The sequence below is a fragment of the Platalea leucorodia genome, assembly GCF_965183815.1.
Source record: "Platalea leucorodia genome assembly, chromosome: 1".
Classification (NCBI taxonomy): Eukaryota; Metazoa; Chordata; class Aves; order Pelecaniformes; family Threskiornithidae; genus Platalea; species Platalea leucorodia.
Window position 1 is genome coordinate 37,589,762 of NC_138823.1, and position 26,687 is coordinate 37,616,448.

At 36.3% G+C, this 26,687-nt stretch overlaps 1 protein-coding gene across 1 annotated transcript in view; it reads right to left on the reverse strand.

Moving 5' to 3' along the window:
* The window catches only part of LOC309586750 (uncharacterized protein C8orf34 homolog), a gene marked incomplete at both ends in the record, with an annotated part of 200,211 nt that overhangs the window by 83,844 nt on the left and 89,680 nt on the right, over positions 1-26,687 (reverse strand). The window contains one exon of the mRNA XM_082304141.1: positions 5,317-5,452. Within this exon, the coding sequence (XP_082160267.1) occupies positions 5,317-5,452 (136 nt within the window). The remainder of the gene's footprint in view (positions 1-5,316; positions 5,453-26,687) is intronic.

The window sequence follows — 26,687 nt, forward strand, 5'->3', positions numbered from 1 at the left end:
TTACTAAAATATTGCAAAAATCCAGATGGCTAAAGAAAAGTTAGCTGGCCTTGGTAAATAAGCAAGTTAACTTGAAGATTGTTTGGAGGACAAGACATCTTAAAGGAGTCAGGGATAGAGATGATAAGCAGGGCAACAATGAAGATTTCACAGGCAAGGCAAACCGACATGAGAATTTTTGAGTATTTTTTCCAAACTAAGTTTTCAGAGAGCATCTATAAATTGTAGCATGCACAGAGCATCTCATTTATTCTACATTAGCAGCTCAAGCACACAAGTTACTACAATTGAACTGTACTCCATGTCCCAATGGTGGCAGTTAGAAAAGCCATATTTACTTTTTTAATGTACAGATGTACTTTGTTTATACCTATATATTTGATTCCTCTAATATGTTAAAAGGCCTTAGGACATCGTGCTTTTTCTCTAGCCAATCTTAAAATATTAAGTAAAATATCGCATCTCAAACCTGCATTTGTATGCGACTAGCGCTTCTTCCCAACATTCTTGTTCAGAAGCCTTCAAGCTTGTGGCACAGTATGTTTTCTATAATCCCATTTCTTTTTTAATCACATGCAACCCCTTTTTTTGTATTCTATTGATGTTAAGAAGAATGAATGCAGCCCTTGCGCTATTAAAAACAAAAAGCTTCTTACTTCCAGGAATGCATTGGCAAGACTCCACAAGAACAAGATTTAACTTTTGAGCATGGCAGTGGGCATACAAGGCTAATGGGTGGTCCTTACAAAAAAAAAAAAAAAAAAAAGAAAAAAGAAACCCCCCTAAAATTCATTCAATAGTACATTAATATTATCTTACACCTTATGCCTGATTACATTCTTGCAAAATGCTCAATGTGCAAGGCACAATACATGAGAAAATATGGAAGTGGTGTTTGGCTTTTACAAATTGTCATTTAGATCTTTATTTAACCCATATGAGTTTTGCTTATGTGTGAGGATGTCTTATGATTCATCGGCCAAACCTGAAATTCATTTGTTTTGCCTGTATGTGAGAAAGGACTCACAAAATCATGTTATAGAATGAGTCAGTCTGTTCTCTAAGTCAGTCAGACTAATTGTGCCCTTAGATGGAGAAGGAATTTTTATTATAAAAATTTTGCTCAAATGATCTAAATCCAGATCAGTTGTACCAAAAGTGTCTTTGCTAATTTTCCAGACTAAATAACAAAATGCAAACCTTCCAAATACAGGGGTTTTTTGTAGGCTTTTTTTCTGTATCTATAAACCTTGTTTTGTTCCACCTTGTGAATGATGTCACCCCTTTATTTAGATGACTTAATATGCTGCTTAACTTGCACTGTAGTCCAAAAGCAGCTATGGGAATAACATTGTTCTGTAGCTACTTTCCCATTTGAAAAACCTCTTAAAGCTGTTATCCATCTGCATTTCGCTCATCGTGTGTGAAACATCTATACAGAAAACAGTAAGCTCTCTGTTTCTTACAGCTATATTCCAGTCTACAAACCAATTTATACTCCAGGACGATTAACCCCTCCTTTTATTTCTCTTTCTCTCTCTCTGTTTTTTTGGGAGGTTGCGATTTTTTTGTTTGCTTGGTTTGGGGGGGATTTTTTGGTTTTTTAATCATAAGTTGTAAAAACCAGCTTGGTGTGAGAGCTTGAAAGAATCCCCCATCTTTACATCCTAGATGTCTGGGTGGAGAACTTTACCTTTTATTAAAATTACTGACCTGGGCTGTGATATCTATCTATCACTTGAAGATGATTGGTGAAATTATCAGCATTGAAGGTTACATACTAGTTTCTAAAAAAAAACTTAGAAGTTTGGGGCTTTTATTCTAGTTCAAATTATGTCCATTCTCAGCCTCATTTCTTATGATTCATGAAAAAGCGCTTACTTTTGTCTAAGAGACTTAAGGCAAGGGAGAATGTTTTGCCAAATAGTTTGAAGTAAATGCCAGTTACTAGCAAAGGAATAAGACTGTACTGACAGAGAAAGAGGGAACCAGAAGCTGTTAGTATTGTCCTCCTACTATTACATTCCAGAATTTGGGTCCTGATTTTCTCATATATTTGGGCAGTACAAAGGGAAGGAGCTTAATTGGAGCTAAATGAAGTTCGATGACAAATATCTCAGCATGGGGGAAACAGTTGGTTCAGTCCATTCTTCCCACAGGTCACTGTACTCCCATGTTTAGCCCATTTGTAGGAAACTATAGAAACCACAGAAGAGATAAGACATATTGCTGCACTGTACCCTACTGCAGGTGCTCTCAGTGGGCGTACAGAATTAAACCAGCACTCCTCTCAAGCTAAAGTAACCTACACATAGCCATAGACCTGTTCTCTCTAATTCTCAAATAATGAGGAAGCTCTAATGATCTACAGAATGAAAAGGTAATCCTAGTAGCAGGAGGGTCTAAAACTTACACATTATTTTAATGAAGAAGTAGGGTGGAACGCCAATACGACTATTTGTCCTTTCCAAGTGAGACCCCCAAAATTAAGCCAAATTAAGTTGAAGCTAGTACTGAGGAACTCCTTCAGTTGTTTAAATAAATCCCTCTCAGAAGAGCCCCAACATGTCCAAGGAAGTGAGGAACTTTCTGGAGGTATCATAGTAGGTAAATTGACTGGAGAGTAATCAGAGCAGAGCATTTTTTAAAAAATACAGCAAGGTGAAAGAACCAGATTATGCAAATGCAAGAGTAAAATTAAACTTTTTGTCTGAGCCAAGAAGCACGTTTCCTAACATTTGGAACTCCGCCAATCAAATTTCAAGTAAAAAGTCATATTCCTCCTACAGACAGCCAAAATACCTTCAGCAAACCTGATCTGGTAATCTGATTTGACAAGCCCCATTATCTACAGAACACCCACTGCCATTAATAGCTCCATTCATTTCAAATCACTTTATACAACCAAAAAATGGGTAAAATTAAGAGGAAAGACACCTGTTTAATTGTAACCAAAAGTATGCATAACAACTTATACTGACTGCTTTTTCAATTGTATTCAGATATGCCTGCAATGAAATCCTACAGTATTTATATAAACTGTACAGCACACAAGACTACTTAGAGAAGAGAATATGAAAAAATAAAAATGTCATTTCTAAAACAAATAAATATACTAATAGGTTCTGTATTATGACCTTACAATAAATACCAGGCTTTGTCATAACAATGGAGATAAATGCCAACACTGAGAAACTTTCATAAAGATGACCCAAATACTCAGGCTGTGATTTTATAGCACGGTATTTTCAACGGCTATATCACTGAGTAACAGAAAATTGAATTGCTCTTGGAACCAAACAGGAAAAAAACCCTATCTGTGTACTTGAAGCCACTTGTTTCATGCAACTCACTACTTCAGCTGCTGCAAGAAAGCACTGGACAAATCCGCTGTGGAGGTATCGAAAGAGAGAGCTAACTGCACTAATAACTCTGCCCTGAAGTAAGAGAGGAAAGGAATGCTCCAAAAGAACAGATAGACTTCATCACCTTGAAGAATAAATGCTAGTCTTCCTATTACTGAATACAACAGCAATACCCATTTCTCTCTTTTGACTTCTCTTGCTACTGATGAGATGGTATATTTTTTTAATTCCTCCAAAGTTTAAAGAAACTGCTACAAGAGTGAAAAGAACCACAGTCAAGTAGGTATTATCCAGTTCCTCACCAACTTCATTAAACAGGGTAGGGAACGAAATGAAGGTGTATAGGCAAAATAAAGTACTGCTTTGCATTCTCTGATAAGTGAAGTGACAAAAGGGGATTTTATGAGGTCTTTCTCTCACAACTCATATTTTAGAGTGCAGAGTCATATAGTACAGTCAGTTAAAGGACAATAGCAATAGCCAAGGTTGCTAGGTTTGGCTCAAGATCTGAGCCGTTTGTTCCCTGGTGTGCAGGATTGAGAGAATATATAGTATCTTGGCACCTGCTGTTAGCAGCTACTTTAGGGAATTTAAAATTTAATTAACCTTCATAGTAATCCATACAAGATTTTATGTAAATTCAAAAAGTCCCTGTGGAAAACTTAACATTTCTATTTTCTTTACTTTTCTATTTGTTAATCCATGGACAACTGATGCCAGTTGAAAAAAAGGTGCCACACTTTCACGTAGCTAGCTGTTTGGAAATATTTTACAACATAAGCAATTTGTTTCTAGTGAATTGGGAAGAATCCCATGACTAGCATGTTTGCTCTTTTCTTAAAGCATAAGGCCACACTGCTGACAGCAAAACTCTCTAGAATTACAAGGCCATCCAGTCACTGCTGCTCTGACAGTACTGTGAGCTGAAGTTCCCCGAGGCTCCACAACCCTGCTAAAGAGATGCTGTTGCATGGGTTATTCAGTATGCCTGTAGTTATGCTCCCAGAGCATCAGAAAATGTTGTGAAGCCCCTCTTCCTACGTAAGTGCCTTTTAAAAGTAGTAATTTACAAGCAAAATGGGAAAAAAGTAGAAACGTAGGGTGGCATATGGCCAAACTTTTGACTTAATTTCACCACAGGTTGCTTTTTATTTACAAGCGGCTAATCCCCTCTCAAACTACACAATAGAGCAGCCATTGGCAAAGGCAGGCAGATAAAATTGGCATGGCTCTGTATTGTTCTTGCTAATCTGAACCATTAACAGAAGGGTGAGAAGGCTAGTTTTGTCATTTAAACAGGCTTAAATCCTTTCTCCAAATGAACTTTTGTCTCCATAGAAGAATGCATCTAGGAAATTTAAGGGGTTTCTGTTAGTGTTGCATTCTCAAGTTGACTTGGATACAGGAATACCGACCTGTTTATTTGGCCCTCATACTGTAAATGCAAGAATTATTTCCAGCTGTCAAAACTGAAAGGGGTTCAGCCTGATTAAATTATTTCTCAGAGGTGAAACAGGATGAGATTATAAAGTGCTAAGAAGCAACTATTTGAAATCCTGAACTGCACCTGTGCAACTAAATCTCCATTTATACAGGTGTTTTTCAAATTGGATTTGAACCTTTAAATTCCCTGATTCATCCCCTGGAAAACCACAGAAGCTCAAATAACTAATGAAATTCAGAGACAGAAAGGCTTAAAATAGTTTCAAGCTGTGAAGTAAGGCCTAAGACTAACTCTGTTCTTTGATTCATTGTTGATGCGACACATCAAGCATAAACAGAAGTTGCACAACCCAAATGCCAGAGGTCATAGGGTAGCCAGTAGCTAAGTAATTATTTTTTCTTTAGCACATGAGAGGTCATCACCTGGCCCATAAGCACAATACATAGCTGAAAACCTGGGGAAAAGAATGTACTGGTTAGCATGATCTGGTTTTGTTTTGCTTTTTACCTGGCACATCTTGCGCAGATATTCAACGTGACCTTTGCTTGAGGCTCAGCCGTATGAGCACTTCGAGTTTGATTGAATTTGCTCCCAGAAGACATCACACTTGTTACTCCTTCCATTCTTAGATCGTCAAGATCCTCTGCAACAAGACAGAATGACTGGATGAACACACGATTAAATTTTGTAGCAATAAAGGTGCTTCACTCGTAGAATCACTAAAGAATGGAACAACTCAAAAATCAGGAAGACAAGGCACACAGTTACTTGTATAATAATAGGAAAAGACATTTCAGAGGGTTTTTATTTATATATATTATCATCTTGTCACAAAGCGTTCCTTGAAAAATATTCAGTATCATTTCCACTTCAAACAGTGCTGCATATTTTTGCAATCTTTATTTCTCCAATGCATTTATAAAAAACTTGTCATCAAGAGATGCTGTCCAATAGCTCCATTTGACATAGGGCATACCGAAGAGAAAATTCATTTTTTTGACTGTATCATCCTCCTCTAATTTTTTTCATTGTCTATTCACTTAGCAATGAAAAAATACTGCTAAAATAAAAGTGCTCTGCTAGACCCAGAAAATGTGAAATGGATACATGTATCACATTGAAAGAGACCATAATGTGCATACTTATACACACCATATTGCTGTAATATTTGGACAACTCATAATAATAACTGGATTTTCCACTACTGTAAAATCATTCCCATTTTGCAGGAAGACAGTTGAGGCTCTCAGAGTATTTTCTGCCCAAGATCACACTGGAATAGTGTAGCTCAGTTAGACTGTAAATGAATTCTTTTGGTTTACAGTCAAGACATTCTTTAGGGATAATTTGTATATTTTTTGCTAACATAAAATAGGCAACTTCTGTATACCTAATGTATCCATAAAGACCAATTTTCAGTTGTTTATAATTTGGTTAGGTTCTAGCTGAAAGGTAAACAAGGAAAACACTGACTGGCTGCTATTAAATGAGCACCAACAATTCCATGTACCGACTGATGCATGTGGCTTATGGTATACAGTATGTGATCATCTAATTAAAATGTCTTTCAGGTAATGTATACATGTTTTTTCATATATTTATGTTTACAAAAGAAACCTGATGTTAAAGGATCTGAGTGGAGCAGAAAGTGCATAAAGGCAGACTTTAAATCCTGACATCACATGGGGACAAGTCACAGAGAACTTTAAAATCAGAAGAGGCAATGTTCAATTAGAATTTAAAATACACAAGTAGTCATTAGAGATAGACAGTGGAGTACCAGGCTCCTCTTCATACACAAAAGAGTGAGATACAGCCGCCCGAATCATTACCTGAAATATTTCTGGTTGTCCTCTATAGTTCATAGAAGCTACTCTTACCACTGTGCTTCGAATTCTGGGCAGTACGGTCAGACTGTCAGGATTATGCCATGTTAACTACACTCTTTTTGGGAGACACCCATTTTAATAACGAACATCCAAGAACAGCAAGGCTAAACCTAAATGAAATTTTTGTGACTAAAGTCCTTGAATTAGATTTTCTTATCTGTAATGTTTTATTTTATTGCTTAAGAAAACTCCCTTCCCTCCCATAATTCGTTGGCTTGGTGGTATAAATTGACAGTTCCACTGAAGTTTCTGGCATCGATTTACACCATTTCCACACCTTTTTATTTAAATTTCATCTATGGTTAATATACAAAGTAATTCAAAGGACCTGGAAGGCTATATGATAAAGAATTATGAAATCAATCATCCATGAGTCATTTCAGAAAAGGTATTACATATTCGGAACACATTATGTATTAAAATAAATACAGTTTAATTGTGCTTTAAAGAGGTGTGAAAAGTTCCATATTTCTTAACAGATGTAAACCACTGGATGGATTAGAGTTTAAATGAAATTGAAGCATATGCCTCAGTTTTTTTCCCCCCCTGAACAGATGTGATTTCTTTAAAGGAGGTTTTCAACTGTTCTCTGCTTGATTAACTTTTGGCTCTCTGATGATTAAGACTGTTTCAATAGAGCGATGACATAAGCTGCCCTGTGTCATACCTTTTATATTCGAATCTGTATATCAAAGCATGCCTTTTTTCATTTTTAGTCAACTACCAACATCTTTCTCTCGAGAGAAAATTAAGCGAAACTTTGTGCAAGAAACGTGGATTTCAGAGGTGCCTATAGTAGTAGCTAACAGAAAATAGGCAGAGTATTATACAGTATTGATTTATTGTCACATGCCGTTAGACCAATAGCAGTAATGTGCATGCTAAAATGTAGATTTAAAAAAAAAAAAACCTACATCATATGCAATTGTTAATTTTTCTCAAGGATTTTTCATTGATCTAATTCAGTATTGGATGGAATTTGTCCATGGCAAGCTACAAAAAGCTGCTAATATTCCAACTAGACAGAGAAGTATAATCCCATCTACCAAATCCGAACTATAACTGCAGCATTTGATTTAACTTTGATTACTGCACTTCTGCCTCAGTATTGAATGATTTCAGTTTCTTCTAGATGCCTCAAACTTACAGTGCAGATATTGCACTTTCTTCTCACTAAAGCAACTGGGCGTTGAGAAGGTGCCTGGTTCCCAATAGCCATAACTTTGGATGGGAATTTCTGAGTTGTAAGCAAGTTTACATGCCACCTGGCAATCTTCCTGATTGACTACATTCATTATTGAAGGCCCTTAATTAAAAAAAAAAAAAACCAATAAATCATACAGTAATTTTAGTACTAAACTCTGTGTGTGTGTGTGCGCGCGTGTATATTTTGTTCAACAATTGATGTGTGTTTTGCAGAAGAATATTTGTTCATAAATAAGGATGTTATTAAAATAAATACAAACAATGAGTGCAATAATGCATTTTAAGAATTAAAAAAAAAAGGTTTCCAAAGGTTCAGATGTTTCTACGTAACATTGGAAAGAATCAGTCTTAGCAAAAAAGGATTTCATTGAGAAGTCAATTCAGTTACAGGGTCTGGAACACTGAATCTTTTATCTTTCTTTGTATTCTTTGCTAGACCAACTAGTGATGATACAGCTGAGTGGTTCAGTGATTTTATTGAGCAGCAGTGAGGTAATTCACTGAGAAAAGAGAAAGAAAGGCAAGTTGATGACTGCTTATGTGATGGAAGACAAGAATACTGTGAAACTTCTCAAACCCTTAGAAAATTGTTACCTATCTTTGTACAGCGATAGGCTGGAAGTTCACGTAAATGAAACAATCTATCTCACTTGTGGTAATAAAAGTTTGTTATTTTAATGCACGACTGTGCACTCTATTTCTTTGATTTAATGTTAATTTTCTGCTATTCTCTATGTGAATAGGGTATGTGAAGACCCTACCTTGTCCTACAGCAATTTCCATTAAGTATGTTATGTGTAGTAAAAAACCCTACCTACAAAACAAACAAAAATACCTTACATTTATCTCAAATCAGCAATTCACCAAAATAAATTCACACAGCTGCAATCTTCATGCATTGCCATAACAACAATACACGAAAATACTTAAAAGTGAGATAAAGATCACAAGTGTAATATAGCATAGCACAAAACCAGATGTTTTCTATATTAATAATAATGCTGCACTAAGCTGCATTTTTGCATCTTTGTGATTTTTTTACAGACAAGTTTCATCAAAAAGGAAAGGGGAAAAAGGGTATCTATTTCAGCTAAACAAGAACATAGCCCAGTAACAAGGAATTGTTTTCAAACGGGATGTTGTTTTTAATTATTTACTTCCTTGCTTTTTGGGGAGGGAGGGCTGGGGAGAGGGAAAGGGGCACTAATGCCAAGCATTCTAGAAACTGCGCAAGATGTCTTGGGATGAGAGGGTGTGGACTCATCTTACGAACATCTCCTACAAGACTCGCACACCATTCACTTCAAGGACAGAGCTCTTCTTATGCAAAACTATTAAATGCAGTGAAAGTTCAGTTGCACAGAAGGCTCACGTAATCAGGTTATGTGCTGCATTGTTTGATATGATCCAGTCACTTTTGTCTCCTTCCTCCATTATAAAACATGCAGTAATTTTCCAGGAGTAATTCAAGAAGTATAAGGTGCAAGGCTGGAAAAAGTCCTGGTTCATCTTTAGAGAGGTTATGACAGCTCAGAGTTTGTCTGTTCAGTCTAATGCTAAGAAAAGCACTAAATGTTTTCATGTGAGAGTAAAAAATTCAGATAATGAATTCTGATTTATGTAAAATAAAGTAAAATAATGCTTCTTTCTTTGAAGCAATGAATTTCTCAAGGCAGCATTCTTACATCATGATAGACATTGATGTATTCCATGTACATGGTACTGATTTGTCAAGGACTGTTGACTGAAGCACAGTCTCTTAATATGCTCTACTACTCTCATTAAAAAAAACAAACAAACAACCAAACAACCCCCCAAAAAAACAAATGGAAAAAAAATCAACCCAAAAAACCAAACCAACAAAACCCTACTGCTGATAGCAGTTCTGCTTGCATTCCAGGAATTTATGCTGCTTTATATGTCATACTTGTGTGTTTCTTATTATGTTAGCCAATCCTCTCTATTTTAGATAAATTTTCTTAACAATATCAAGAGAGCCCAATAAAAATCCCACCTTAATTCCAAAAGAACTGTTGGGACAAGCAGGAGTTAAGCCTCCAGACAAAGAAGAACCATTAATCTAGAACACCTGATGCTCCATTCCTGAAAATGGATGTTTAATCATTTACTCGAACAGAAGCAAAACTAGAGTTATCTTCTGCTAACAGGACATCTCACTTTGTTTCTTCTTATTCACCTATGACTTCGATGTCATGGAATAGACAATGCTGTTAGTTTGGTACATATGTTCTAATATGTCTTCCTATTAACATCTTCAAATATCGGAAGCTGGCCCAATTCAGACCCATGCCATAGACTGTTGATGCCAAATCCATCGAGAGACATTCACTCTTTAGAGCCATTTTAGATTCCTGAACCCAATGTTCTGAAGACATCTTACTTATAAGCACCTCAAGTTGACAATAAATTCCCTAAATGTTTGTGCTTCCACTGATGGACATGCAAAACCAATTGAAACATGATGCTGCTAAGTCCTTGAGTTTGCATGTCCACCTCTACCTGTGTCATTTGTTAGAGCCAATCTAGCAGAATCCCACCCCACAGTCAAAACCACAAAACCAACATGGGACTACAGAAAGCAGCATTGTCTGCAGGTAGTAAAACATACAATGAATCATTGATTAGCGTTCTCACTTTCAATCAGCAAAAGTGAGAGGAATCTGTCTTCAGTTTCTCCATCTTCCTACTTTAAGCTGGGACTGGAATTAACATGGGAGGTAGCCTTTTCTGATGAAGATTTTCTAGTTTCATTAGAGCACACTTCATTATCTTAGACAACTACACTAAGCACTGGCCTGCAGGGCTGCTGCTTATTCTCCCTTTTTCCACTAGGTGGGATATTTGTTTACTAGAGAAAACAAATTACTTGCAGGAAAGATTGATGGAGCACTGATTTAGGGGATGAGAGTGTCTCTAAGATGCAGTGTCTGGGCTTCAGACCCTTGCTCCAAATCAGGCAGATCAAGTTCATAAAACAAGTCTTGGATATCCCAACTGCCCAAACCACTGACTGAATGCAACATTATAGTCTCATTTTATTTAAACGAGAAAGTCCATAACCACAGTTGAAAAGAACTGGCGTCATGCCCTCTTATCATTCCCTACTGGTAATCCTAGGACAAATGATCCAGTATCACTAAATAAGCACTGCTCACCCACTAGTTCAGCAACAATAACTGACTATACAACCACTGTGCTCCACACCAATAGTGATTTCAAACACATTGGTCTAAACTATCAACTAGGTAGTTTCAGTCAGTGCTGAAGAATTATTTCAAACACTTTATTTTTACAATAACGGGAATCTACTATTGATTAGAGCACATTAATTACTTCTACATTTCCAATAAAGTAAAATTTAGAATATTTCACTCGTTACATCACATTCTATAATGCATTACTGCAACTGCCATAATTGTACAAGAGTACTTGCACTATAATAATAATATAGAACTGCAAAAAGGTAATAATGAGAAACCCCACAAAGCAAACAGAAATTCTGGACTTCAGAAGGCATCTAAAGGAATGTCTTTTAATGTTCTTCTTTGGCAAACTTTTTCTTTTTTGCACTTCAGCTTTAAATAAAAAAAACTTTTAAAATTAAAAGCAAATTTTTATCAATATTTCTAATCAGCTCCAATTCTGATGTCATTTATTTATGCAACCACTACATTTATTTGAATATGCAATTCAGACCTCAGTCCAACTCTGCATTCTTAAAGAAAACCACCAAAAAAAGCTTTGTCATAATAATAGAATAAACCATGTTTAAATCAGTAAGCTTTTTTCCAATCAAATCAAAAATATCAAAGCATTAGAAAGGAATGTATATTTAAAAGGTTTCATTTTGGTTTTAATTTCAGCTTGTTGTTTTATTTTCTAACAAAGAGGAGCCAGCCATAATATTTTTCAAGTGTATTTGGTTAATGTAGTACAGATGTTCCTTACAATATATATCCAAAATACTGAATTTCACATTACATTGTCACTTACGTTTTTCTTTATTAAATCTATTTTGAATTAAACTGATAATTTGCAAGCTGTTTATATGACATTTTACAAAAATGAGCTAAGAAGAATAATAATTCATGAATTCAGCTGTACACCTCACTAAACATAAAGCAACTACAGTGAATTTTCAGCCAGTCAGAGATGATATTAAACTGTTTAGCTTTGTATGAATCAATTTTTGCACTGAGGGCCACATTCATATTTCTTTGCAACCACCTAATTTACTCGACCAGCCCCTTGGCAGGATTAAGCTTAGCTGGCTGGTCAAGAGGCCAGAGGAAATTCATACACCTTTTATTTCAATAAAAGTTGAGGCAAAGCATAAAAATTACAAATAATCTTATGCCAAACATTTCCAGTAACAGTGAACCTTCCAACAGCTTTCTTTCAAAAAGTTATTAGTACAAGCATTTCTGGAGTGCCAGTTACTAGAGCATCTGTATGCTCTCTTCCATAAACCTATCTTGATCAAGGATTCCTACAGTGGAAATATCTCTCTTTCCCCAACTTTTTTTCTTTTTTTTTTTTTTTTTTTTTAAATTAAAAAGATCAGATTCCAAATGTAGTCAAACACCTTACTTGTCCTTCAGAGAATCTGCTTCACAAAGAGAGAAATGCACTAAGTAAGAAGCAAGATGCTCCTCCAGCTTAAATTTTCTATGAGAAACTAGCGCATCTCCCATTTTTAAAAAAATGCTTTTCAGTCAAGCGCTATACCCAAATGCACCTGGCTGCAGATCAAGCTGTTGTGTTAGCAAAGTTCCAGTTAATTTAGGGACTCGTACATGAGAGATCTCAGATTATACAGTTTGGGCAGGCAGCGAGAAAGCAAAGAAATCTCTAAACTCTCTGTGTGCACAGGGACATTTAGCAAAGAATACTTAGTATGTTGTATGTGAAAGCTCACAGTAAGCTCTACGGGCATTAAAGCCCTGACTGAGACAGTAACATATCAGTAATTGTATGATAATCGCCAAAACTCTTAGATAATAAGTTAGAAGAAACAAGCTGTGGATCTTTGTTAGTGCTCTTCAAACTTCTGCCTAGCTCCAAAGGGACAACTACCCTCCTTGTTACCTTTGCTAACTGTGAATCAAAGATAAGAATAAGATGGCATCCAACAACTGAAGCTCTGCCGTTTCTTCCAGTTCCATCCTTCTATCAACTTGCATCAACTCTGCCTTGTCCTGAGACAAGACCATCTGTTTTGTATCACTATCCCTATTTTGGCCAGACACTGGGACATCTGGAAGACTGCACTGTCTACACTCACAGAAGCAGACACTGAGCTGGATACCATCAGCATACCAATGGCATCACAGCTGACAGTACACGCTCTTGCCCACTCAGTGATTAAATTCATACCACTGACGTCTTTTGAGAGAGGGTAGAACAAAGTTTTTAAATACAATTCTCTCTCTCCAGCTGGGTCAAGCAGATAAACTAACAAGTATGTCAAAACCATCCCACACTTCCAATAGATTAGCCAGGTAATAAAGTTCCAAATAAACCACACAGTTTTCCAATATTTTTTTTTTACTGAAGAGAAGTAAAAGCTTTTTAAAGAAATTTTTGGTTACTGAAAAACCTGCGTAGTTGGGGATGTTGTATAGGTGCTGCTTATTCCGTTAAATTGTTTTGTGTAACCTACCAGTTCAGTGCACTATCAGGTTACGTTTCCTCATGCTTTTCGTTTGGATAAGAGAAAATTAGAAGGTTTTTGGTTTTGCCACAATGCTTGCACAAGCATACTGCAATACAAGACGGAGAGCTGGCTGAAATGGAAAATAAGCTAGTGGTACATATAATACATGTGGTTGCTACACTTTTACTGAATATTGCAGGACAAGACTATTGCCTAAATAATAAATCAGGTACTGCAGCCTGTTAGTTCATATAACGTTAGCACACGCCTGCTATCTTATACATCACAGAGATACATTTGCCTTTACTCAGCACTACTTTATCTTCTGGATATGAATCAGAACCACACATTTCTCTAGATCTCATTTCAGAACTATAAAACCATCTTGTAAACAAATCAGAGAGTGTTACCTGACAATTCTGATTCTCAAGACATACTAAGGTTAATCATGACTCCATTGAGCTCAAGTGGAATTTGCCACTGACTCCACAGACTGAAAATTTATCTAAAATATTGCAAGTTTCTCTCTTTTGGGTTTTCACTCCTTAACATGAGAGCTGTGAAGCTCCCGTAGATCTTGAGATGTGTTTAACTTTGGAGTCCACAGCAGTGGAACAGAATGTGAACCACATCCCCTGGTGGCCACTCTATGCCATCCTCTGTAGAGCATGAAAACTGCAGGCTAACCATTCAAAGCAATTCTATCAATTGAGAGGGAGGCAGAGATCCTAGAATGGAAAGGCAATTCAGCATCAGATAGCAAATGTTCCTCAAAGAGTTGTAAAAAACCAAGGATGAAGGAAATACAAAACCTTAGGAAGCACAATAGTCATATGCTGGAACGAGGCAGCAGAAAAGGGTACATCGTATCACGGAAGACAAGTTACTAATTCAGTATATTTTCCTTCTCAAAAAGAACTATCTGTACTAAATTACTAGAGTGCAGGCAGTTTGACTGATAGATAACCTAAAAATGAAATGAGGTCAAGCTTGCAGTACAAACCATATCAACAGGAAGAAGAGAGACAATAAGAAAAATTAAGAAGTCTAAACTGAAAGCATCTTCAACAATACACAGCAGAGGAGATCTATTTCAGGCAAAAAGACAACAGGTAGCATTGCAGTAAGAGGAAAGTTAGGTCAACAGAAAAAGGCCAAATGATTCATGGTTTTCAGTCTTCAGGCATGCTAGCAAAGCTCACTGGCTCTGAAATACTATTAGCTCAGGTGGTGGATGAATGAGGTCAAACTCCAAGGTGCCAACCAGCAGTCACTAAGGGGCAGTGACAAGCTGCACCAGCAGCTTGTTCCCAATGATAGAGAAAGTCCCGCTTACTTCCTTGCTCTTTCCCCTTTCTACCGTTCCCAGTGATACTGGTGCTTGATTCTTATCTGACCCTGGCGTGAGCTCATTCACCAGAAAAATATTATGTTATTGATGAAATCTTTTGCATCTGGCTTAGTGAGCTGCATTGGCACACCGAGGGCTCACAGAAGCATTAAAATCAGTTTAAACAAAACAACAGGAGCGTACAGCCCTGCACAGAGGAACAGAGGAGCAAGTAGGACCACCTTCTTTAATGAAAGAAATCTATCATATTCAGTTAGGCTCAGCCCATCTTCCAGAATTGTACCCCAAGGGGGAAAAGTATTAGGTATTTAAGCAACACTAAAAATTCAGAATATGAACATGCTGCTACAGGACTAAAGCAGCAGAAGAAAAAAAACCCAGATGTTTATCAAAGTATCAGAAATAAAAGCAAGCAAGACATCATTCTTACATTGATGGAAGGATACCCCATCTGCAACTCACCACTGCTGCTTTTAAGGACCTTAAAACTTAATGTAATTTTGCTTCTCTCAAGACACAAGAATCAAAGTTTTTGAAAATTGGTATTATATCAGAATATTCAAGTATGTATTCAGAAAAGCATTCCTAATACATTATCAAAACATGATTCTTAATAGTATGTGTTACCACATTAAAGATATGATTTTGGATTTTTTAAAAATATGTATTACATTTGCCAAGTAATCACTGCCTTTCTGTTTTTTCTCATTTAACTGAGTAATACCAAGCTGATATAATCTGACTGAACTTGTAAATGATCTTAACCTGCTTCTCATGTTCAAGCTTTCTTGCTATCAACACAGTCTCTTACCTTCTCATCACCTTTTCCTCATCTGTTTTAGAGTTCCTGAAATATGACAATGTACATGAATTAAATGAATTATGAATTCTGATATTATGATATGACTGTACAAAGATTTTTTAAAGTGAATGCAGATTTAATGGATGAGTCTTGCTCTACCAATAGTTGAAAGAAAAACTGAAGTTGCAGCTACTTTGAAAGTTATCACAGAGAGGTCATTGATGTGCTCAAAGAAATTTTCAAAACTTAGTAATTTATCAGTTTCATTATCATGGATACAAATGTCATTCTGAAACTAATGTACAGATACATTTGCTCATCCATAAAATGATGTCATATCAATTCAACTGCATTCATCCAAATGCAGCACCCCTTCAGTTTCCCAAAACACAAGAAACAGTTTGTAACACCTGATAATACTTAAGCAGATCAACGGAAATACTTTTTTCAGCTCCCAAATGACATTTTCAACTCCCTATGTACACTCAAAATTCCCTTTCAGATGAGCACCCCAAAACAGGCCTGAGCAAGAAGCTCTCCCAGCTGTCAAAAACTCTTACTACTCCCTATCACCTGAGCAGCTTAGTTTGCTGACCTTCTCATAACCCTTTCAATAAGCACCCTGAGTAAACATCCATAGCAGCTAACATAACTTCCCATCCCACCAGTGAAAGTCTCCCACCTGTTTAATATTCTGTTCAAGTATCACCTACTTATGAAACATTTATCTATGTGACGATTCAATATAATGTGAAATATTGTCAAATTATTGCCCATCTACAAGTTAGAAATTATGTCCAATAAAAACAAACCAAACCAATATAATCCGAACAAATTCTAAAGAACAGGTTATCAGAAACAGAATTCCCAAGGCACTGGTGCTATAATTACGATGTTTATAGAATTTGGAAGCTTTCACAGAAGAGTTTTGATTCCTTAAGCAAATACATTATTCAAACCTTTTCACCAATGCTTTTGAACACATCAATAGACAATCAATTTTCCAAGATGAAAAAATAACTACTGCTCAGCAGCTAGACCTTAACAATATTTTGTCTCTGGTAACTAGACACACATTTAGAGCAAATTTCACAAACTATTATTTTTATCAGATCATTATGTGAGTATTCATTAAAAAAATGCAACGATAAAGTCAGCCTAATTATTTGTGACTGACATAACCCAGTTGCTATGCTTTTCCTGAAAAACATCAGGAAAATTAGTTCCTCTCAGAAATACCTGTATACGTCAAAAGATTTTTCTCTTCCTCTAAGGGCATCCAAGTAAGCACAAAAAACATTTGCTAAAATCCCCCACAAAGATACATTTCCCCATACAGCCAAATGGAGAAACAGATCTGCAAACTATTCTCAGACACCTTGCCAAGTCTCCTCTATCCTAAACATTACTTAGAGTACTTCTGCAGTTAGGTGATAGTGATTGAATAATTAAATCTCTGACATTCTGAGGAATTGTCTCTCCACGGTCATTAATTCGCATTTGCCTGTGGTCATATATACACTAACTAACTAACTGAGAGTCAGAAATAGAAATGAAATTATATATGAAGTTCCTCTGTATACGTAAAAATGACAACCATTCAGTCACCTTCTGAGTAACCTAAATAAAACATAGAGTAATCCATATATCAAGAAAAAGCATTTGACTTTGCTGTGCGGGAGTAATCCTTTAGAGATGTGGCAGGTGAGCAAGAGGAAACAATTCCACAAGTAAGCACTAATTAGGAATGACTGTATTCTCTATGTGTAGGAGAGATATGAGGACTCCGGTCCACAGTTCAATGTCTGAAGAAGGAAATACATGTTCAGTTACAGTTACTTTTTTATACTGTAACAGGGAACTACCACAGTGAATGGTTAACTTCTTTGTAAGGCATATGCAGGACATGCACCCATCTCTGTAGTGTTTTGCAGATGAAACCAGCTGATTTGGCTTCAGGTGTTCAGAAATCTACAAGCAACAAGAGTGTTTCTACATAAAAACTGTAAAACATGCACATGGCAAGTATGGCTTATCTTCTCAATCTCAAAGCTTTACGTTTAGTTAGGCAAAAGATTATGTATTAGAACAAAATTAGTTATCCTTCATTTGCATTTCACAGAAACTATAAATAATGATTTATAATAATGATTTATGAACAATAACAATAAATGCCAATTGTATATAATACAAATGTTACTTTCTCCAGCCTACTGGACAATACTTTAATTCTCTGAACAATCCTGAAGCTGAAATTTCACATCAGCAGAGACTTGAAGGAAGACTAAGAAAAGATTATACGCAACATTACTTTGATACTTCAATATCAGCATTTATAGTTCCAAAAATAGGAAAATTTAAAAGTCAATAACATTTAAAAATTCTGCAATAATGTAGGAACGTTGTGGAGAAAAAAGAAAGTATGTTCTTTACCTTTGTTGGAACGGACAAATATGTGACTATCACTTTATTATTATGAACTATGCCTTTAAGAACAATTTTGTATTCTTATTGTTTCATTTACAACATCTTTTCAAGTTTTTATTCTCATCATATTGAAAAGAAAACAATCTCTTTATAACTTCTGGTTTTAATAAAATAAGGGGAGAAACCTTTTTGAAGCTACAATTGGATTTGTCTCTTTGCATCTGGTTAAAAATCAAAACTGAAAAATCCTAGTATTTGCATATTTATTTATATTTAATTACTCCCAGGACTGTAAACTTTCTGTGAAGAGAATTAAAAACAATGGGATGACTATAGTTCTTTTCATTTCTATTTTATTCCTTCATTATTGGATACTTCAAAGATACACCATTTCTTTACAGAGAAGAAACTTGGGCTACATCAATGTTACCCAGAAAACAGTAAGCCAATAAATGTAACCTTTTTGTGTTCAAAACTCCTCTTTCTGTCACAAAGGCACATTGTAACCTCAACTGCTCAGTCCAGGAATGTATAAACTTTATGCATTTAATATCACATACGTACATACATATCCTATTAAATTTTCATTTCTTTTTCAGCTGCTCAATATCTCAATATTTTGCTAACTATTTCCATCCTCATTTTTGTATTTTCTTCCAAAGGTGACTCACCATCTCTCTTCCCATGACCATACTCCCTCCCAGCAAAACCTTGGCTTTATATGCATCAGTGGCCAAACTCATTTCACTGCAGTGAAGCCAGGATTTAACTCTTTTAAGTGCGCTTCCTGTGCAGCTTATCGTTCCAAGACAGCGATGATTTAAGGAGCAGTTTCACAATGAGTTTAAGCCAAACTAAGTCTGTGCCGCCACTGAAAGAGCCAGACCTGCCTGTCTCCCACTTCACCTGACACTTCCCATCCTTATGCTAGCAGTAGTGCTTGTGTGGCCCACAATGAGCTGCGCCAGGGAGCTCACCTGTCTGAAGGTTATCTCTTTCTTGCTGGGTTGATCTTTGGCCCAGCTCAGACTCACTCTTCAGTATCTTCTTTGAGGTTTCTTGTTCAGACATGGATGGTTTTCAACAGGCAATCAGAAGAGCTGATTTTAAAATACAGCTTAGCATTTTTTTCAATTCAATGTCTGGTGATATAAAACCAGTTAAATTAAACCAGGTTCATGGCTGGTTGTTGAAGTTAAAAAAGAGGATACCACCAGGAAGGATCTTCATAGAAAATAACAATATACCTTCGTAACCGTGAAATATCACTTTTATTTTCCTTAGAACGTGAAGCTGAAATCCTGTAGGGTACAATCTCAGAATATATTCAGTTGATATTAGAAATTAGTTTTAGGAGTTATTTTAACACCTCTTGTTTTGGACTTAGTTTATGCAAGAAATATTGTATGTATTATCTTGAGATCGCTGCAGTAGTAGGTAAGTACAGAAACAACATACAGAAATTGCCAAAACTTTCATAGCTACAAAGCAAACGGTTAGAAGATAAATTTGCTCCAAAAATAGATATTAAACTTAAACCAACACTCCTTCTGACTACAGCAAAGAAACAATAAGTGTAATAAGGAATTACATGCAACAGCCTCCAGTGTCAACTCATACTTACTATAAGTCCATAGACTTCAAATGATTTAATACCAAAGATAACTCAGATCCTTATATTTAGATCTAGCACACTTCCTCTTTCTTGCCTCATCTTTGTCCATGGGCATACTTTTTTTTTTAGTTTTGGTATTTGGATGTATTCTTACTATACTTGCCTCTCCCTCACCCTCCCAGTCCTCACTAATTATGAAAAGGATCTAGTAGCTATTTATGACAACAGACAGATATCCTTCAGCTGAAATGCTCCTTTAGGTTCTTTTTTATTTATTTTCCAGCATTCTTATCATGTGATGTTATAAACTGATGATTATCCCTGATTTCTCTTCTTATTAATTTTTCTGGTTTTGAATTTCTCATATCCTGAATTCTTTTCATTCTCCATAGACTCCCACTTCACCACTTCTCTTGCAGTATACCCTTTGCTATATTTTACCTTTTTCTCATCTTTGCTACATTAATAGTCAAAATGTCCTACATACATATAATAATACTTACTGGCAGTATAGTCACATACAAAGTACTATGCCTTCATGAATGCTGGGTCATTAAAGAAAATACAAGAAGAGAAGCTGGTAGCACCACTTTTGATGTCAGCAGGTGCACTGCAGTTACTACAGCAATCTGTCTAAGCTAGCACTGAACTTGCAAACTCAAGGTATTGTGTGCCACAGTAACCCTGTGAGTCACAGCAATGGCTAATGAGCTTCTTCGTCTGCTCAGAATTGCTACGTACAGGTTACAACAGCTGGCATTGCTAGCGGTATCTGACTTGGACTATCTAGCTTGAAGCTAACCTTTGTTTGCAAGGCAGTCACAGCATTTACTGCAGTATTCGTAATTTTACCTGATGAAAGTTCTGCCGTGTAATTTGCTAAGACAGCAATCAAAGCAGACAAATGGGATACTTGAAATTGTAGCTGTTTAGAGGTGCTTTTATTTATTTTTTGTTTTCAGTCTCTCTCTCCTCTCACTTCTATCAAGGCTTTCCTAATCTGATTTTGAGTACTGCAAGTATCAGAAGAGTTACCTTTCTGAAAAACCATATGTTCCCTTTCTACTTTGCTATAAATGATTTTACTTCCCTCTGTTCTTTCTTCTCCATGTTTATTCTTCCTCCATCCTCTGTTTTGCTTTCAGCAATTACAACCATTAGAAAAAAGTTATTGCACTTCAGTTTAATTTTACAAAACAGAACACTCTCAGTATCTCTTCACATGCAAAACACTATTAGAAAGAATGGCTGGCCAAGCAACAGCCTTTTAATATATGCTGAATCAACTGTTTTCAAGTAAGAACAGGTAACAAAGTTTGGATTTTGTCATGTTATTTACTGTTTGTCATATTATTTACTGATTGCAGCATTTAAAATTACACTTATCTTATGATTTTTAAATTCAGTGTTGCACTTGATACCGTGTTCAATGCTAAGAGCACACACCTTGCAACAAACAATAAAATTAAAATTCTGCCTGGTCAGTGAAAGAAACACAAACAAAAAAAAAAGTAGAGGTAGTTATTCTGTAAGCAGCAAACCTAATGAGTCTTGAATTCTTATGGATTTGTGTTACATCCCAATAATTCCATCATGTTAATTTCAACTGTTTCCCTCCATATTTCTTATAGTATCCTCGCCCTAGTAATTCTGCCCATCTTCCTTCTTTTCCTCTCCTTCATTAACTCAAACAGCTTGTCCCAAATTGCTTGAGCAAGTCAGCAGATGCTTTGTTTGATTCAGAGCCATAATGCTGATCAATCTGCAACAGTACTTCTTTAGTTTGTACTGAAGCTTCAGGGTGGTACTAATGAGATTGTCTTCTATCCAGACACCAATTTTCAGGAAATTGGAAGAAATTTCATATATTAGAGACCTGTCAAATACCACTGAAATTTGTCAGTAGATTTAAAAGTTACTAGGACTAGAACTCAAAGGCAGATGGGCACACCTTACAAAATCATATAAGTGCACAGAAAACCAGCCTCACAGGAAACCAGAGGCTGAAAACTTACAGGGAGAAAAATGGTATGCAGAGGATATCACTACTGGTTTCCATCACACTAAGCTCATGGCTTTGCAGCTATGTGACTGTGAACATTTCCACCACTTAAATACACACTGGATAAAACAAGCATTTCCCTTTTTATCAGATTTCAGTTGTTGCAGTTTTATAAGCTTTTGTCCTTGAAATATCAAACGTATGAGGTCTCTGGCAGACTCACCCTGCCTGATGTTGCTACCAGCCAAAACCATCTTCCCCTCCTCTGACAGACATTGCTGCTTTCCTAGGCAGAAACAGGCTTCCTTAATGCACTGGGCTGAAAACAACAGTGATTCACAAGCTGATTTACAAGCAGATCAGATGTCTCTGCCCTGAGGGCTTCCATATCTATTAAAGGTGCAGGGCAAAGCAGATGGCTGAGGGTGACAATAACTTCACCCAACAATCTCCTGCTGCAAGTCTGTCAGAACCCAAACAAGAACCAATTTATACTCACTGATGATTTTGCATGCCCTTTTTCATTCCTTCTCTAAAGTGGTATGCATAAAACTCTTCTACTTCCCTCTGTCTCCAATCATTTCCCCTCTCACATTTTCGAATCTCCTTCCCTTCGGCTGTATCCACTCTGAGATGAGGGTGAGTAGAACGGAAAGCCTTTATAACCAAACCAGGATAGCTCACTGGATACACACAGGGACAACTGAAAGAGACTTGAAAGAAGTCAAACAGATATGTGGTGCAGACAATGTTACATTTTGACGTAATAGCATGGGTCAAAGTTACCTGGCTCCTTTTATGTCCATAGCTGTTATGGGCCTACAAACACCTCATCACAACCGTTCACATTAATTTAGTCTGACAATCATAGCAGTAGTTCAAATCATTCTTTCTTGTATGTTTCCAGACATTTCTCAACCACAAAATTCATCTACTGTCATGTTACTTTTTAGAAAATTCGTCACTTGTTTTTGGTCTTGACCAACCTGGATATTTTTGTGCAATGTTGTAAATATCATTTCACTTATCACCTACCTCCCAGTAGAGACTAATAATATATTAAACTACAACAGTCTAATAGAGGTACTCCACTGCTACTGGATTGCTAAAATAATAAATATGAAAAAGCATCATGTATTTATTCATTATTATTATTATTTTGCCACATGGGCAGCTTCTAATCCATGACAGCACTTTAATTCTCATCTTGTGACTATTTTATTTCCTTAGTATCCTTTTGTGAGAGGCTTTGACAAAGGTTTTTTATGAAAGTCCAAGAAAGTCATACCTACTGGCACTCCTTAGCCAATATTTTGCCAACACCTTCATAGAATCGTAATTATACACACAAAAAAAGGAAAAGAGCTGCACTCAAGCCTATTCACTAGAACAGTCCCCTTTTTATAGCTTTCTAGGGAGAAAAATAAACTTGACATCATTATTCACATCCACGTTTAAAAAAGGGATAAAAATCCCCTCCCTCCCCCCCCGTCAGTTTGCTAAATATTGAGAGAAAAGAGAAAGCAATGATTAAGTATTTAGTGTTTGAGCCCAATATTAACCTCAGAAGCAATGTTATAGCTCACATCCTAACCCTCCCATTTCTTACCAGAAGCTGTGATATATTTATACAGAAACCCCTCTGATGTCTTCTTTCTCAAAACTGGGCCTAATAACTAGCTAACTAAAAATTAATCAAACTGCATAGGTAAAGTCATAGGAAAATTTAAATACCAATTTTTAAAGAAGTGAGCCATACCACTTGAAACAAATTTTCTAATCAATTCAAATTTTTCTTAGTTTTAATTTAAAATGAGCATTTACTTTAAAAAAGCGTGTTTTCTATTTTTATTACATAAGATCTTGGTTAATAAATAAGTGCTGGGCTCTGTAACATTTCAAGTAAAGATATTTGTAGAAAGATACTCAGTGGGAGTTAATGACATTTGGACATTACATACCAGCTGACAAGCAAACCTGTCATTTTCCATGTTGCAAAACTGATGCTAGTAACATACAGGAAAATACTCACATATTTATAATTCTTGACAATTCTTGGAATGGCAGGGTACAATAGAAGTGTTCTGATGTATGCTGATAAAATGCGTGGACCAGGGGATGTTAACAAGCAAAGACCAGAACTTAACTTACTGTTTATTCCCAATGAGACACTGAACGTGCTTGTAAGCTCCTGAATAATGCTATGTCACGGTCATAACTAATCTTCACATACACGTGACTTCAATACTGCATAAATGTGATGTTATACCACTAAGACTCAAAGTCTAACTTGCAAACTTTCTGAAATTTAATTCTGTGGCAAAGATACAAGTAAATAAATGTGGTTTTGCCTTGCATTCACAATTCTGTCAGCAGAACCCTTCTATGTATTAAATGGTTTTGTAAATCCTGGCAGCTTCCTCTTTGATGCAGCCTGATTATACCAAGAAAACATTATCTATTTCACAGCCAAGATCCATTTCTTTTGTATTGGGCAGGCTGCCTTTAAGGAAAAATGCAATGCCCAGGGGGTACATGCACTATTTCTTCTCTATCTAAATTTCAGCTCATTTTGTCAACTGAACATGGAAAGGGACAATAGCTGAGAGCCCATCCTGTTAAAATATGTAAAACGATAGACAGAAATATTTGCTATACTGTTAGTTAAGGAATGCCTCTCTAGAGGTGAAAAGAGCACAAGCTTTTTAGAATTGAGCAACTGTTCTGGACCATTGAAATGTAGTTTGATGATCACCAACAATATTCCAGATTGTCATCCCTTCTTTTAGGAAAAGCAATTCTGAGCTGATAATGAAAAGATTCCTTTGGTGTTACCTGTGCTGTATTTCACATGTTTCATGCTAGTATCTTTTCTAGTTGAACATCACCAAAAGTATTTCAGTGATAAATGTCTTCACACTAACAGTGGATGACTGATGTTCAGATGGCCATGTTAATCCTTTCAACTATATTCAAAAGTATTGTATGATTAAGTTTAAACATCTTTCATTCCAAAAATACCAGGTTTCCTATACTTCTACCCAATCCAGTACAGATTTACTCTAGCTTTCCTACCCAGCAGCAATAATTTTGGTAGGTCTGTTTCAGAGACAGTGATGTTGGAACCTGCTTCTTGCTATCACACAAGCCTGAGTAAGCCTACCTGGCACCAGTCAGCATCTGCCTCTTGGAGCACAGGGCCTTGGAGTTTCCAAGGAGCTGGAAGCCTGCAGTTTAAAGGAGCTCTAACTCTAACCAAAGATGAGGTTTACATGCTGCACACTGCAGTCAAAATGCCATTATAAGCTTGTCTCCTCACTGCAGAGTTTGGACATGCACCATGCTTCTCAGTTCTGAGATAGGTGGCTCAGGTCTGTAATTGCACAACCCACACAGGGGGTGCCCCTGAGCCACAGATCTTGCCAGTCCCAGATGGCTTCTCCGTGAAATCAACATTCTTGTCAATTTCACAGCTGCTATTAGCAGGGAAACTGACAAGAGCGTCAATTTCACCAGCCTGCAGCAGGGGAATCGGGCATTCTCAGACAAAGAGCAAATTTAAAAATTCCTGTTTCAATCTTATTTGGAACAAAACATTTAAAGAAAATAATAAAGATGTCTGCTATTCAGTCCACTTCAATATTCACATTTTTCCTTTGAGGCATGTCTAAATAGCCGTATGAATTATAAATGATACACTTTCAAAACTAAATTGCATTGAAAAAATAATCTGCCACTTTCAGTGATCCCCAGGGTATTGGGAAACACAGAAGAAAGATGTAACTACTTGTCACAGGAAATGGCCTATCCTTCTATTAACAACAAACTACGAGAATTCTACAGCATTCATTCTTAAACTGTAACTCCTGACTTCAAATTTATAATCTTACAGGAATCCTCCCCTTCACGACAATGTCTCAGGAATAATACCCTATCGTCAGTAAAAAAACCCAGCAAAATCCTGTAGTCACAGAAAAAATGATATATGCGCACATATATATATATTATACATATACATACATATGTACATGTGCATTACAAACTATTCTGCTGGAGAGGACGTCATTCATATAAATATACTGAGCTTCAGGTGGAAAAAGTGACGTGTATTTTCTCAAAAACAGAGACCATTATTCTGCAGATTACTTAATCTGATTCTGCAGATTCTGCAGATATACTTCAGTCATCTCCCTGAAAAAGTTATTTAAGATAGAGACATCTGTGACAAGTACAGCTTCAACTGTTGAACAACTTCCATAGTACGACTATTTTTCAGTTTCTTATAATATTAAATATTTGCAATTTCAGCTTATTTTTCCTTACTTCTTATACCTCTCAAAAGGATTTTTTTTTTTAAAAATTTGTTGAGTTAAATTGTTTCATCCATTTTTCTAAGGGTTAGGAACGTAAAAGTATGTTTGCCCCTGTTAAGAAAATTAAGTATCTATTTCACTAAGGAGTTCTTTGACTTTAGACACTGAAGCAGGAATCCAAAATTTTATGACAAGTCATGAGAACTTCATTGCTATCAGACATCAACACTTCTATGGAAAACCCAGCCAATGTAGTCTCCTTATAAGTGTCTCAAAACTTCAAATTCATCCACAGTTAGTAAAAGCTCTTGAGGTTAGCAGCTTATTCTGTCTACAATATGGGAATAGGGACAGGTGTATCCTGTGTGGTGAATATTCCATCTCTACATAATACATTCTTCTCAAAGGCTCCAGTATTGGACAATTAACCATTTTTTTTTTCTGCTGGATGCTTGCCAGCATTGTTCTACCAAGCATCAGAACTTACACCATGCCCACCAGTCAGCACAGAAAGATGGAATCTAACACAAATGGAGAGAAAAGTGAAGGATGCGCTTGGCTGGTAACAGGCACAGAAACAAGAAAAAATGTAATCA